Consider the following 14,375-nt stretch of genomic DNA (forward strand, 5'->3'; position numbering starts at 1 on the left):
GGGTGCTGTGTCCCAGCAATGCTCACCCAAGGAGAAGCCATCCCTGTGCACCAGCCACACCTTCTCGGTCTCGTACCAGGCCTCCTCAGCTGCTATCTGCTCCTCTGTCTTGGCCTGTGGGACAGCAGATGTGGAGAGGCTGTGGTGACCTGTCCCCTGCACTGCCTCACCCCCTCCCCTCATCCCTGGGGCTGGAGGGAGCAGGGCTGGCTGGCCACAGGGGCATGTGCTGTACAGCCAGGCCACCTCCACCAGCCACAAACCCTCCCAGCACATGTCCCCAGTTTGCCTGCTGGGGACCCCAGTGGGTGCAGGGCTGCAGAGACCACCAGGGCCCTACCACAGCTTGGGGCAAACATAAAGACACAGTGACCCACAGGAACATTCACTACGGCCACCTTGGGCGAGCCTGGAGGGGCCAAGCTCCCAAACCGCAGCCCTGAGAGCAGGCACCCACATGTCAGGATGCAGGGACACCAGACATGCTATGGGGACATGGGACATGCTGCAGGGACATGCTGTAGGGACACAGGACACACTGAGGCACATAATGGAGGGTCACAGGACGTGGCACAGGACTCTGCCATGGGAAATGCCAGGCTGGTGGCCAGCACAGCGGGGATGTCCCTGGCACAAGGACAGCAGGACGAGCTCCAAAGCCAAACCTGAGCTGCAGCAGGGACGGGGCCGAGGGGAGCTGCCGGTGCATCGTCCGCTGGACCCTGGCGAGGCCGAGAGAGGCGCTGAAGGCGAGAAGGGCTCAGCCCTGCCCCGCACACAGCACAGAAAGAGGGGACGGGGAGCAAGCAGGGGCAAAGTACCGCTGTGCCAAGCCCTGTGGGCACTCCTCGTGCCACGGCCACCACTGAGGGCAGGGGGGTGGAAGGACGCTGGCCACGAGGCCGTGCTGCCAAAGCCCTGGGGCTGGGGGTCACTGCACTGACCCCACTCTGAGCTCTGCCAGCACCACGCGCCACAGCTGCTCCGGCACGAGCCATGCACCCTGCCTATGCCAGCACTCTGCCCCCTCACACCCTGCTCCACACCCCTGCCCGCCCCAGCTGTGCCACCTCCACTGAGGGCACCCTCCTGGGACGTCTGGCTTCCCGAATGACCTCACTGGGGTGGGGAGAGGCACCCAGCCCCGGCTGGCCCCACGGCAGCCCACGGAGCAGGGTGGGATGGGGGAAGCCTTACACTCCAGCAGGAGGCGCGGGCGCAGACGCCAGCCCAGAGGCACACAGAGGATGGCAGGGGGTCGCTGGTGGAGGCACAGGGCTCCTGAGGACGGGGGTACAGTACCTGGCTGGGTGCCGAGGCGGAGGCGGCGGGGTCCAGCTAACGGCAGCAAGGAAGGAGGAGAGAAAGAAGAGAGGGGGTGAGAGGCAGAGAGCAGAAGCAGCACCCTGACAAGCCACAGGGCCCCAGCACGGCCATGATCACACAGCACCACCAGGACATCATCCATCCCAGACACCACAGTGTAACTGGGCCCCTGCAGGGATGCAGGCAGTTCCCCATCCCCAGCACAGTCTGGGCGACAATCCCCAAACCCACCAACAGCCCTGGTCATCCATTCCCTGCTGCCAGTGTCACCCACAGATGGACCATGGGGCTGGCAGCCAGACACAGGGGTACAGTCACTGTGTGCAGAGCACATGGCACCTCTGGGGCAGCCACACGCTGCCCACGCCTCCCCATCCCTGAGAAGGCGACATGCAAGCACCAACACCTCTGGAGTTACAGAAGTGGTGAAGATCCTCTCCAGCCGGAGCTGCGCCTCCTCAGATGGGCTCAGCACGGACGCAGGGGCAGGGGAAGCAGGGCCAGGGGCAGCCTGGAGGCAGAGCACCATTAGCTCCAGGCCAGCTGTCCCACAGCCCTCACAGCCCTGGCACATGGGCACCAGCAGGGCCATTGCAAAGGCCCTCCCAGCCCTGCAGCCCATCAGTGCTTGGGGCGGGTCCCAGGGGGAAGGCACAGCTGGGTACCAGTGCGTACCCACAGTGTCCAGGGACCTGTGTCACCATCCTACACACCTGCTGGGGGGCAGCCGGGGCATTTTTCACAGGGGTCTGCCGCTTCTCGCTGGTCTGCAGCTTCTTCTCCACATGAAATGGAGGGGAGACAAGGGGCAGCATGATGGAGTGGCCACAGCACACACAGCTGCCCCCAAAAAGTGACTCCCACCCACACCGCACATCTGAAAACCACTGCAAACCATGCAGGTGAGCTCACACCATGCTGCACTGGGGGTCAGAGCATCCCCTGTTGTGCACACACCGGTACCTTGTGCCTCTCCAGGGCTGTGGGTTTCTGAGCAGATGCCTTTGCCGGCTCCGCTTTCCCTCCTGGAAGCTGCACTGGTGGCTCTGGCTTGGCTTCAGCGCCCGGGGACGGGGACAGCTTTGTGTCCCCACCAGCAGGCTCACGGGGCTTCTCCTGCCTGTCCCCCGGCCGGAGCCGCGGCCGGTGCTCCTTGGTTTTGCCCTTGGCCATGAGGGTTTTGAGCCCCTCTGAGATCTCATCCTTGGGCTCCGGCTTGGCAGGGGCTGCGGGCAGCACGGCGGGGGGAGGTGGCGGGGCTGGGGGAGCTGGGACGGCGGCACGCCCTCCTTCCTCCTTCCTCGGGGGTGGCACCGGCTCAGGAGACTTGGCATCCCGGCCTGGCTCCTTGGCAGTGCCAGCGTCCTCCCCAGGCAGGACTTTGCGCACCACCTTGCGCACCACCCGCACCACCTTGCGGCGGGAGAGCCCCTGGCCGTCATCCCCCTGTGCCTCGGGGGCTGCGCCCTCCAGCCCGTTCTCTGCCGCCCCGTTCAGCACCGGCTCCGGGCTCTTCCCTCTGCCAGGAGGTGGCTCGGGGCTCTTCGCGGGCTCGGGGCTCTTCACAGGCTCAGGTTTGGGGGGTTCAGCCTTCGGGGGCTCAGCTTTGGGGGGTGCAGATGCTGCATCCTTCGGGCTCTCTGACTGCAGCCACAATGAGAGGGGTGTGAGTGGAGGGCCAGCCTCCACTGCTGTTTGGGGCTCTGCCCTGCCATGGAGCACAGCTCCTGGCCAGACCCCAGCACTGGGTATTGCAATAATCACCACAGCACCCTTCCCCACCAGCCTACAGCCCCACAGTGGATCCCAGGGCAGGGAGCAGTGGTGACCTCCCTGCCCCACAAACAGTGACCATTCAGCCCTCAGGCAGCCAGCATGGGGGCAAAACTCAGTGCTCAGGGCACCACTAAGCCCATGACCCTGCACGGTGTCCCCAGGCCCTGTCACAGGGGCTGTTCCCACCAAGGACAAGCCCCATCCCCAAAAGCTCCACCCTGCCCGTGCCCTGTGACACTTACAGCCCCGTCCTCCTTCACGGGTCTTTTCACAGCTAAAGATTTGTCCTCGTCCTTGACCTGAGGGTCAGACAAACAAGAGGAGCACGTTTCAGCCCACTGTGGGGCCTTGCTGCAGGAAAACCTCCTGGGACCATCACCCCATGCCAGCCCAAATTTGCAGCCCACTGCAGGGACTGCAGCGTGTCCTCCCAGGCTTCCCATCAGCCAAAAAAAGGGGGTGAAGCACAGAGATGCAAACCCCAAAGGTGGGAGAGGTGCTCTGCCCACCTGGCCTGGGCCCTCTCACCATGAGCAGCCAGTGAGGGAGGTGGTTCAGAGTGCCACCACCCCTCCTGCAGGATTCTGTCACTGTACATGTCACCCCCAGCCGGTGTCACAGCACGTTTTAAGTGTCACCAGCTAATCTCCGCAGCACGTGGGACATGCCAGATCCCTGCTGACCTGGGGCAACCAGGGGCCTCTGGGGGGGGTGGGCAGCCAAACCCTGCCCTGGGCTGAGCCTCTGAGTGCCAGGACTGGCTGTGACACTGCAGTGGTGCATCCTGTGGGCAGCACACCCTGAATGCCACCACAGAGCTGCTCCTGGGTGGCAGGTGGCACTGGGGTGGCTCACACTGTGTTAGGGGCGGCACCAGACACTCACAAAGCCGTTAGTGATGGTGTTAGTGATCACATGCATGGCTGTGCTGGTGACACCAGCCCTGGCCAAGCTCCCAGCTGCCCAGCACAGCCCCTGTCACAGCAGCACAGTGAGGCTGGGAGTGAGTGCTGCTCCAAACACGGTGCCAGCACTGGGTGAACTGGGGGGAGCTGGTCAGCAGCGTGACCCAAACGTGGGGTACAGGCAAACATGCAAGAGAGACTTCCCTTCTGCTCCCAGAACGCAAACCGGGATGAGAACGCCATGGTGATGTCTCATGGAGCTGCAGCCCTGGCTGGGGAGAGAGGGAGAGGTGAGACTGACTGGGACAGCACACAGAATGCCAAACCACAGCCCAGGGTACAGGCACGTGCCCTTCCCCAGCTGGGATCCTCAGGAATGGGGGCCTGAGCCCACCTGGACCTGCTCAGCAAACAAAGAGTGCCCACAGGGCGCTCTGGGGACAGACAGGTGACCAGTCTGAGACCCAGCAAAACTCACTGTGTAAAAAAACCCCCTTTAGTCAGGCTGTAGGACCGTGGCCCCATTCCCCTGAGGGGGCCAGCCCGCTGTAGTAAGCAAATGCCAGGGTGAGGGAAGGGATATTTTCTGCCCCAGCTCCTTGCTTGCCCTGACAGCCTGGGTTTATTCTGAGCCTGACCCCGTGCCAGAGTCCAGGCAGCTCTAGTGGGACCTGCTGCCCTGGATGGCACCCACTGTCCAACCCCAGGTTGTGCCTGGGGCCACTGGGGAGAAGCCCCCTCTCAGGGCCAGGCATGGCACAGGGGAGCACCAAAGCAACCCAGCAGTGTGGGAAAACATCCCTGTCCCCCCCAAAGTGTCACCATGGTGTAAAATCCCAGCATGGGGGTCTGGAGACAAACCCACCTGTGGGTTAGAACCCCCAAACCCTCTGCCCACAGCGCTCCCACCTCCAAGCAGCCTGGCACTGCCACAAAGCTCTCCAGAAAGCACCGGCCACGGGGTCCCCACAACAAACAACCCCAAAACACCGCAGGGGTGGGTTCAGCCTCTCAATCCCCGATCCCAGCACCAGAACCGTCTCCCAGGTACCCCCCTCGTGCTCCCCCAAGCCGTGCTGGCCACGCTGGGGTCCCCACCTTACCGGAGGGAGCAGGAGAAGGGTTTCGGCCGGGGCGAGCGCGGCACCGCACGGGAGAGGCACCGGAGGGGCGGCAGCCGGCAGCGGGGACAGCTGGGCTGATAGGGCCACCCTAAAAATAGCCCAGGAATGCGAGGGCCCCGCCGGCAGGAGCAGCAGCAGCCGGAGGGAGAGCCGGGGGGGACACTGGGGCCTCGGCACCAGCAGCACCGTCACCGTCACCGCTGCCAGAGGAAGTGATGTGGGCTCCAGGAACTGCCCGGCCTCCCTGCACCGTCCGCCCGCACAGACAGACAGACACCCCCGGGCCCAGTGCAGCTGTGGAGCTGGGGGGGCCAGGCAGGGCTCTGTGCCTCACAGGATGGGCTTGCACAATCCACACCCCTGGGTGCCTGCTGTGGTGCCAGGCGGTGCAACCCGGACGCTTCTCGCTCCTCCTCTGGCTTCGCCATGAACACCAGATCCCCCCAAAATGTTCTTGGGGACAGATACCACCCCAGCAACACATGGTAAAGGTGTTTTCATGGCAAAGCTGCCTCTGGAAGTTCAAGGTGTCCCTGGAAACAGTGTGGACAAGGGGATGAGGGTCAGGGGCATGGAGGAGCAGCGGTGACACAGGCATGGCACACTGGGACCCCAGCTGGCAGCTGAGCAGGTCCCTGCCCAACCAAGGTGAGACAGATGCACCCTGAGCAAATAAACATTCCCAGAGGAAGCAGGGGCACAGCCTGGCACACCCCACTGCACGAGGGACAGGCCACATCAAACACCCTTGGCAGGGCTGGCATAACACAGCAGAGAGTGCCTGCAGTGACACGGGTGTTCCCAGGTAGCACAGGCATGCAGCCACCTCCACCCAGCCCAGCTGTTTGGTGACAGCAGCATTTCTGCCTGGCCAGCATTTTTCTCTCATTCCTAAGCCAGGAAATTCAGCACACACACACTGGCCCATGGCTGAGCCCACTGGATACAAGCCCCCTCCCAAGACCCCAACACACTGAGACACCACAGCAGCACCAAACCCTCAGTGAGAGCAGAAAAAGAGCCAAATAAAGAACTTGCCAAGCACAGAAAAATGATAAAAATGCCCCTGACATGACCAGAGTCCCACACTCCCACCCTGGTGGGACATGGGGAACCCAGCCATGCCATGGCACCCTGGGCACAGTGTCCTGCAGGGACCTGTGTGCCCGTGGACAGTGGCACACAAGGTCAGCCAGCACAGCCACTGGATGCCTGTGGCCCTGCTGAAGCATTGGAGTGGTCAGAGGCGTTTCTGGAATATTTCTGGAATATTTCTGCTGGACCGGCGCACGCCTGGGCCCTGCCTGAGGAATTCAGTCAGTAAATAAATAAATACAAAGTGTGGAGCTGAGCCAGCCCAGCTGCCCCACACTGGGAGCAAGGCTGGGACACGGAGGGGGTTTCACACCAGCCCCAATGCCCAGCCATGCTGTGCCACCAGCTGTCCCCTGTCACCCCACAGCACTGACAGCCCCCCAAGAGGCAGCGGGTGCTGGCACTGCCCAGCCGGGTCCGTGGGGACAAGGGTGACCCAGCACAGACCCTGTGAGGGGGTTAAACCCCCCATAGGGCACAGAGAGCCCAGCACCATCCCTCTCCAGCCAGGGAGGGGCTTCCAGAGCAACAGCCCAAAATATGTCTATAATTTCCTGTTTCAAAAAGGATCATTTTTATTTAAATTAGGACCAGAAACATTCCAGGGAGCTTAGAGGGGCCTGGGGGAGAGCCGGGCCTCCCTGTGTGCCAGCACCTTGTGTGAGGGACCCCCAGCTGCACCCAACGCCCCAATCCGGGCTCCCAGCAAAGCCACAGTGTGTCACTGTGGTGCACCATGAGGAGGAGGAGGAGGCATCCTGTGCCAGTGCTGTGAGGGCACTTCACAGCACAGTCCCTGCCAACCCTCTGACCAGCTCCCACCAGCTGATGCCATCAAACCACACCATGTTCCAGCACAAGGCTGCACGTTGCAGCCTCTCCCATGCAGCCCCAAGGGCATCAGTGTCTCCTCTCCCCCTTCCCAGCCCAGCTTGGCACTCCTGGAAGGCACAAGCACCTCGCTGGTCCTCTGTGTGTGACATCCAACACACACCTGCCTCCGTGCCAAGGCACCGCTGTGCCCTGTGCCCACACAGGGCTATCCCACCAGGGGTTATCCAGGTGCCCACACATGGCTATCTCGCCAGGGGTTATCCAGGTGCCCACACAGGGTTATCCCACCCAAGGTTATCCAAGAAGCAGTGCCCGGTGACACCTGCAGGGCTCCAGGAGGAGCTGTGGGAAAGGCACCGCTCTGGCTTGGCACAGACTCCACCCCGCAGTGCCAGCATCTGCTTGAGGAGCAGCACATGGAGCCCCATGGTCACCCTCACTCCATCCTGGCCACCAACCCGCAGGCACAGGGCACAGTGTGGCTCTCCCCAGTGCAGCCAACCTGCTCTGCAGGCACAGGCACCCTCCTGCCCCAAGGAAGGCTTAAAAATACACTAAACAAGTCCAGTTATATGGTAAGCAACACCACTCTGCTGCACCCCTGGCACCACAGAGGGGGTTCAGCCCTGCAGGATGCTGCATTTGGGGGGCTGTGCTGGGGTGCCAGCTGGCCAGGACGCTGGTTAGCCTGCGGCAGGGTCAGCAGTGCTGGGCAGCAGGCGTGAGGGATGTGGGTCACCCAGCCATTAAGTTTCTATTTATACAGCAGCAGCAGCAGTAGCAGCAGCAGCAGTAGCTGCATACGCAGGGCTGTGCACGCCAGCAGCAGCTCCCGGCCCCTGGCACGCTGTGTGCCTGCCCCAGTCCCCGGGGAGGATCCCTGTGGGGGAACGCCAGCGTGGGCAGTGGAGCAAGCAGTGTCCTTCTGCAAAGTAGCCTTTGGAATTTCCTGGCAGTGAGGAGCAAAGCTCCCTTCTCAGCTGAACTATGCTCAGTCAGCAAAGAGATGAGGACATACTTCCCGCAGGCAATGCAGAGCTGGGCTCTCCTCTAGCAGGAGGAAAACCCAACCCAACAGCACCCTGAGCGCTTTGGGGGACAAAACCCACCGGTGATGATTTGCAAGACCTGATGCATCACTGCTGCATCCCAGCCACAGCCTCCCACTCCTCCCTGTGCATCCTGGCTGGAGCAGCCCCAGCACCCGCTGTTTCCCACAGCCCCTGCCAACCCAAACACCCCCACGAGGACGCTGGCGCTGGCAGAACCCAGGCCCGGCAGTGCCCACGGCGGGGACAGCGTTACTCACATCCCAGGCAGCACGGCGTGTCCCCTGGCCGCCCCGCAGCCAGCAGCGGCTCAGCTCGCTCAGCTCCAGGATGGGCTGCACCTTCAGCTGCACCGTGTCCCCCGACTGCCGGATCATCTCCACGATCTCATCCCGGGATTTGCTCTCCACGTTCCTCCCGTTGATCTCCACCAGCCGGTCTCCCGGCACCAAGCCCAAGGCCAAGTCCTTGGTGCCGGCTCCGGGCTCGGCGAAGTGCACGACGCGCCGGTACACCTGCCCGTCGGGGCCGCGGTCCAGCATGGTGGTGCGGCGCAGGGAGAAGCCGAAATCGCCCGTGTTGCGCCTCTGCAGCTCCAGCTGCCGTGGCGTGGGGGGCTGCGGGGGCACCAGGGCGGGCAGCCGAAGCTCGGCGGGGAACTTCTTACCAATGAGCTCCGGCACCCTGGCACGCAGGGAGGCGGCAGGAGGGGTGCAGGGCTGTCCGGGGGGAGCCCCCTGCTTGTCCAGTGGGGTGTCCAGCATGCGCACCTCCACCTGAGGGGAGGGGGCTGCTGAGTGCTCAGAGGGCGTGGAGGTCTCTGAGGTGCTCTCATCCCGGCTTTTCTGGGAGAAGGAGAAGCGTTTGACAATCACCTGGGAGTTCTGCTTGGCCAAGGAGCCGAACTTGGCTGCCCGCTGCAGCACCGAGCCCTTGAAGTTGGTGTCGTCCGCCTTGAGATCGTCGCTGGAGCTGGCCGTGCTCAGGTGGCCTGAGTCCAAGATGACGCTGCCCCGGTTGCTGTCAGAGTCAATATCTGTGAGGTGCAGCTCAGAGCCACTGGCCACTTTAATGGGGATGGGGTTGGAGATCTCCAGGCGGGTCTTGGAGTCCCGCTTGGAGGCACGGTTGAGGTTAAAGAAGCCCCGGCGCATGCTCATCTCCTCCAGGCTCTTGAGTTCAGCTGCTGACATTCGCTCCTTTTTCTCCTTCTTCTTCTCCTTCCGGGCCCCATCCTTCTCTTTGTCCTTCTTCATCAGGTTGAACATGATGGATAGAGGCCTGGGGCACTCCTGCCCCCCACAGCAGGGCACTGGGCTGGGGCGCCGGTCACGGCACAGCCGCCTGTGCAGAAGGACAGACAGGAAGGTGCCATCAGAGAGCAGCACAGCCAACACCCACCCACCACCCCTCCATCCACCCCACTGGTTGTGCCAGCTGCCACCCCCAGCCCCTGAGCCATGTTCCAGCATTCCCACCCTCCCTGGGGATTGCAGCACCACAGGGCTGAGACTGCCCCAGTTGATGTGTCCTCACCCCAGCTGGGCATCAAGCCCCAGGGATGACCCTGTACCCCCAGAGTCACCCCAAAAGAAGCCCAGAAGCCTGGAAGTGCCTGGCACTAGGGCTGACTGCAGGCAAGACCCTCAGCAGCTCAGGAACCGTTTTGGAGCAGCATGGGTGGGCAGGGAAGAAAATATCCTGGTGGCTTTTGCAGCAGTTACTGCCGGCAGGGACATTCTCCAGGGCAAAACCCCCATCCCATCCAGCCACCAACGTCCTGCCTGCTGTTCAAAAGCCCCTTGTTGAGGAAACAGAGGCCTTTCTGCTGCTCATCCTGGCTCTGGCCACCGCAAACCACAGGGGCTGCCGTGGGCAGAATCCCCACCAGGGAGGAGCCGGAAACACGGCCTGGAGCGAAGGTTGCTCTAATAAACAGGAACCTGTAAAATCACATCCCTCCCAACACTGATAAGTGTCTAATTTTAGCCAGGGCGACGCAGAGGCTCGTGACGCTGCCGGCGACCTCCAGGAACAGAGGCTCTTTCATTTGGGCATCCCGCGCAGAGCGGGGGGAGCACCCAGTGCCAGTGGGAAAACCGTGGCTGGGCAGAAAACTCCTGGAAAATCCCGTGTGCACCCAGTGCCTGGGGACAGCCAGTGCCTGGGGGCACCCACAGCCTCACCCTGCACGGGGGGCTGCGGCTCCCCTCTGCCCCTGGGGTAACTGGTGGCCCCCCCTCAGCTTCCATCGAGCGCTTGGGCTGTGGATAAACAACTCCAAAGTGGAGCAGGCGGCTGGCAGTGCCTGCAGGACGGGCTGACAGCTATATATAACAGGGCAGGAAACTGCACAGGAACTTAACCTCAGCACAAAGGACAACAGGAAAGCTCCCCACGTTTGAAGCATCTGCTTTAGAGCTCTCCGACGGGTGTGGGGATGAGGTTTGGGCAGCCACAGGGATGGGCAGTGCAGCTCTGCCTGGGGTGCATGGATGTGCTGTGCTGTGCCAAGCTGCACCTTGGCTCCAGCACAGCATCAGCACTGCATCACCATCACTGCCTGGACCATGTCCCTGCAAGGACACATGGTCTGCACTGCCCTTGAACACACCCAGTGGGACAAGGGAAACCCGTTTTCCTCTTGACAAAGCCATCCAGGGATGACAGGGAACTCCCTGAACCTCGCTGCCCCTCGGGGCTGGGACAGGAGCACACGTGCCCGGGAGAGGCCTGGCCACAGGGCAGGTGAGGACAGAGCCCTGCAAGCCATGGCACAGCGCTGGCCCTGGGTGTGTGATACCTCTGGGGCAGTGAGGGGAAGCAGCCTGAGGGACAAGGTCAGGCTTGCAAGGCTCCTGGCCATGGCCAGAAGGGCTGCCACAGTTGCGCTCACACCACCCAGCCCCAGGGCTCTGGCTGCTCTGCCCTCCCTGCAGCAACTGGAGCTTTACCCAGACCCATGGCAGGACCTGGGCAGGGCAGGGCCCCAAAACACATGAAAACACCCCACTTCCTTTCTCCTCTCCCAGAACTGCTGGCTGTGGGGTGATCACTGACCCAAACCAGAGGACAGCACAGCTCCTTCTCATGATCCACAGCAGGTGCTGCCACAAAGGGCACCATGGCCATGCCATCCTGGGGCCTGCTCCCTTGTGCCAGGACCTCAGCACAGACAATGGCAGGGAGAGAACCTGCACCTGCTCCTGTCCCCGCTGTGTGCCATGTGCCACTGCTACCACACTTCCTGGGCATCCCTGAAGCTGCACAAAAGGGCTGCACCCCTGGCAGCACCCAGTGCTCACCTGGGGCAGGGAGGGGGCTGCAGGGATCCTTCCTGGGGGTCCCCTGGGAGCAGAGCCACTCGCCAGGCAGGTGCTGGTTGGAGCCAGGGCGCCAGGAGCCGGGCGGCCAGCGCGCTCTTTGTCCTCGGTGGTTTCTCTCCCGGCACACAGGCTGCCTCCCAGCCTTTGTACGCTCAACAAAAAGGGGGAACAGCGTTCCCAGCCGCATCGCTAATCAGGCAGCACTGGCGGCCACTGCCGCAGCCACGTGTGCCCCACTCAGGGCCACAATAGGCAGCAGTGGGGCAGGCACACAGGACTCTGTGGGCTGGGGAAAGCACCGCAGCCTCCGCCCTGCACTGATGTCCCCAGCCCGTGTGTTGTGCCGTTGTGGTTTGCTCCCTTTTCCCCAAGCAGCCTCCCGCCACGGATGGGTGCAGCCCAATGCCGTGAGCAGGAGGAGGCTGCTGAGCCGAGCGGCTCCTGAATTTCTGATTCAGACCCAAGGCGCCTTCCCTGGCTCAGCCCGGGCTTGCTCCGGGACTCCCCTCGGCCAGGCGTGAGCATGAGCCCTGACAGGGAAGGGAGAGGCACCCGCCGGCGCTCTGGGATCGCACGCGAGGATGCTGCTGTGACACTGGGCTGGCAAAGATGAGGACATCACCTTGCAAGGGCCAGATGGCTCCCCAAGCCAAAACCCTCCCTGAGCCCCCAAGCAGGTGCTGGATGCACCTTTCCCCATGTCCCCCCAGCAGAGCCAGCAGCCCCTGTGTCCCTGCCAGGGCGCCGGGGAGGTGCAGGCAGGGAGGAAGGCGTTCACTGAAACTCCCAGCCACTCCTTCCCTCCTCGAGACGCAATCTCGTCCGACACGCTCCCGCACAGGGACCTGCACGGCGAGTTCCACGCTCGCCTGCCCTCCCTGCTCTGCTCCCCGATGCTGGCAGTGGGGCTCTGCTCCCACACCACTTTGGCACACGAGCTGGTGGCTATGCCCTCCTCGGGCACACCGTGTTGGGGCAGCTCATGGCCTGGCTGTGCCCAGCCAGGAAGGGATGATTCCATGCCAGGGAACAGGAGCTGCTGGCAGCGATTCCGAGCAGCCAGGCCAGCTCCTATGCAGGGCAAGTGGGAGCTGACCTGCGTGATGGCTCCTTGCTGAACACAAGTTTTCCACAGAACAAGGAAATTTAGGGGGTTTCCAAATCCTTCTGCAGTGCCTTCACTTAAGGACAATGCTGGAATGTGTCGAGAGGAAAACAATCCCGGATCTACCTGACTCACAGCCAGGATGTGCCACCAGGCTCTCCCCAGAGCAGGATTTCAGGCCCTGCTGCAGGAACCCCATGTCCAACAGCAAAGGGGGACCAGACTGGTTATGAGGGGTCACCCCAGGCCAGGAGGGTGCATGGGGTTCAAGCACCTGCCTCGCCCCAAAGCTGGGAATGACACAGCTCAAGAGGTCTTACAGGATAGACCTAGAGGTAATGGGGCAGGATCTTGGCAGGCCTGCCAGGTGGGACATGGTTCCATGACCAGCTGGAGGGGTCAGGTGGGTTGCAGCCCCGTTAGCACAGGGCACACAGCTCCCTCATCATCACCCTTATCTGGCCCCAAATTCATAGCCTGTTGCCCTGCATGGCCCAGCCCACAGCAAAGGTGAAGGGCCGAGCCACAGCTCGTCACGGGCAAAGTCCAGGGCTGGTGCAGGTGCTGTGGGAACACCCAGATCCCGATGGGAGCTGGAATGGGGCAGTGGGCAGAGGTCCCCCAGCGCTAGGGCCAGCCTTGGGGTGTAGGAATACACTGCCATGTGCCCACACTCTCCTGTAATTGCCCTAAGTTTAGCTCTGGCACTCGCTGACCAGACAATTTGCATCTCACAGGCCGGCTGGAAACCACACAATTTTAGGGACGCGCGTCCCAGCCCTCGCCCGATGCTCCACATATTCCTCTCTGGGAAAATTAACAGGCACTGGGCTGGCCACAGCCCTGCGAGCCACCACCACCACCCCAGCAGAGCAGCTCGCTGAGTGCCACCCACCCCTCCCTGTCACTCTAAAAGGTGGCTCAGGTGCCAGTGGCACCGATGTGGTTAGCGTCGAGCCGGGCTAATGGCTTTGAATGCAATTCCCGGTGGTGTGGGAAAGGCCCAGGCCAGCGGGTTCTCCCTGGGAGCATTCCCCGGGAGCCCTGCAGCGGCTGCTGGGGCACCCAACACGGAGCACCTGACACGGGGCATCCTGCGGGAGGGACATGCGGGGACACCGCACGCAGAAACGCACCCCGCACAAGGTGACACACACACATGCAAACACGCACACGAGTGACACCGGGCGCTGCGAGACAAGAGCGGGCCATGCGCCCGCCCGCACCCCGCAACCGGGGGGCGGCACCGAGGGGGTCCGCACACACCCACCCACCCACCCACCCACCTACAGCGGCCGTGCAACGCGGCGGGGACACGGGCACGGCTCGGCCCGGCCCGGCCCGGCCCGGCCCGCCGGGGGGGCGATGCAGCCGCGGCCCGGCCGGCGCGGCGGGCGGTGCGGGTGCGTGCCGGTGCCCCGGCGGCGGTGCGGGCGGGCGGCGGCCGGTGCCGGTGGGATGGCGGCGGGTACTCACCCGGCGGCGGCGGCGGAGCGGGGCCCGGTGGCGGCGGCGGCGGTGCCGGGCCCCGGCGGCGGCGCGGGGCGGGGCGCGGCGGGGCGGGGCGGCCCCGCACCGGGGCGGGCACTGCCGGCTCTGCGCGCGCCGCCCGCCGCGCCGGGCGCGGCTCCGCTCGGCACCGAGGGGAACGGAGCGGGGCGGAGGAGCGGACCTGCCCACCCGAGAACCGCGCTGAACCCGCAGCCCGGCTGTAACACCGTGCGGAGCGGCGCCCGCAGCCGGTACCGGCGCAACAGCCCCCGCACACCCATGAAGCGGGGTGACCCCGCACACCGCCCCCCGCAGTCACACACGCGGTGTGTGCACACCCCCGG

The 14,375-nt window shown here is 63.6% G+C and overlaps 1 protein-coding gene across 5 annotated transcripts in view; it reads right to left on the reverse strand.

Moving 5' to 3' along the window:
- The window catches only part of MYO18A (myosin XVIIIA), a 36,454-nt gene extending 22,395 nt beyond the window's left edge, over positions 1–14,059 (reverse strand). For 2 of the 5 annotated variants that reach the window (XM_059486818.1, XM_059486816.1), the window contains exons 1-4: positions 14,017–14,059; positions 8,370–9,453; positions 1,303–1,338; positions 27–114 (exon numbers count right to left, since the gene is read on the reverse strand). In XM_059486818.1, coding sequence (XP_059342801.1) covers positions 27–114; positions 1,303–1,338; positions 8,370–9,377 — 1,132 coding nt within the window. In that variant the 5' untranslated portion in view covers positions 9,378–9,453; positions 14,017–14,059. Of the gene's footprint in view, positions 1–26; positions 115–665; positions 723–1,302; positions 1,339–8,369; positions 9,454–14,016 lie in introns of all 5 variants that reach the window. The other 3 variants (XM_059486819.1, XM_059486817.1, XM_059486815.1) reach the window with 2 other exon arrangements.
- Positions 14,060–14,375: the final 316 nt, after the last annotated feature.

Source organism: Ammospiza nelsoni, chromosome 21, assembly GCF_027579445.1.
Source record: "Ammospiza nelsoni isolate bAmmNel1 chromosome 21, bAmmNel1.pri, whole genome shotgun sequence".
Lineage (NCBI taxonomy): Eukaryota > Metazoa > Chordata > Aves > Passeriformes > Passerellidae > Ammospiza > Ammospiza nelsoni.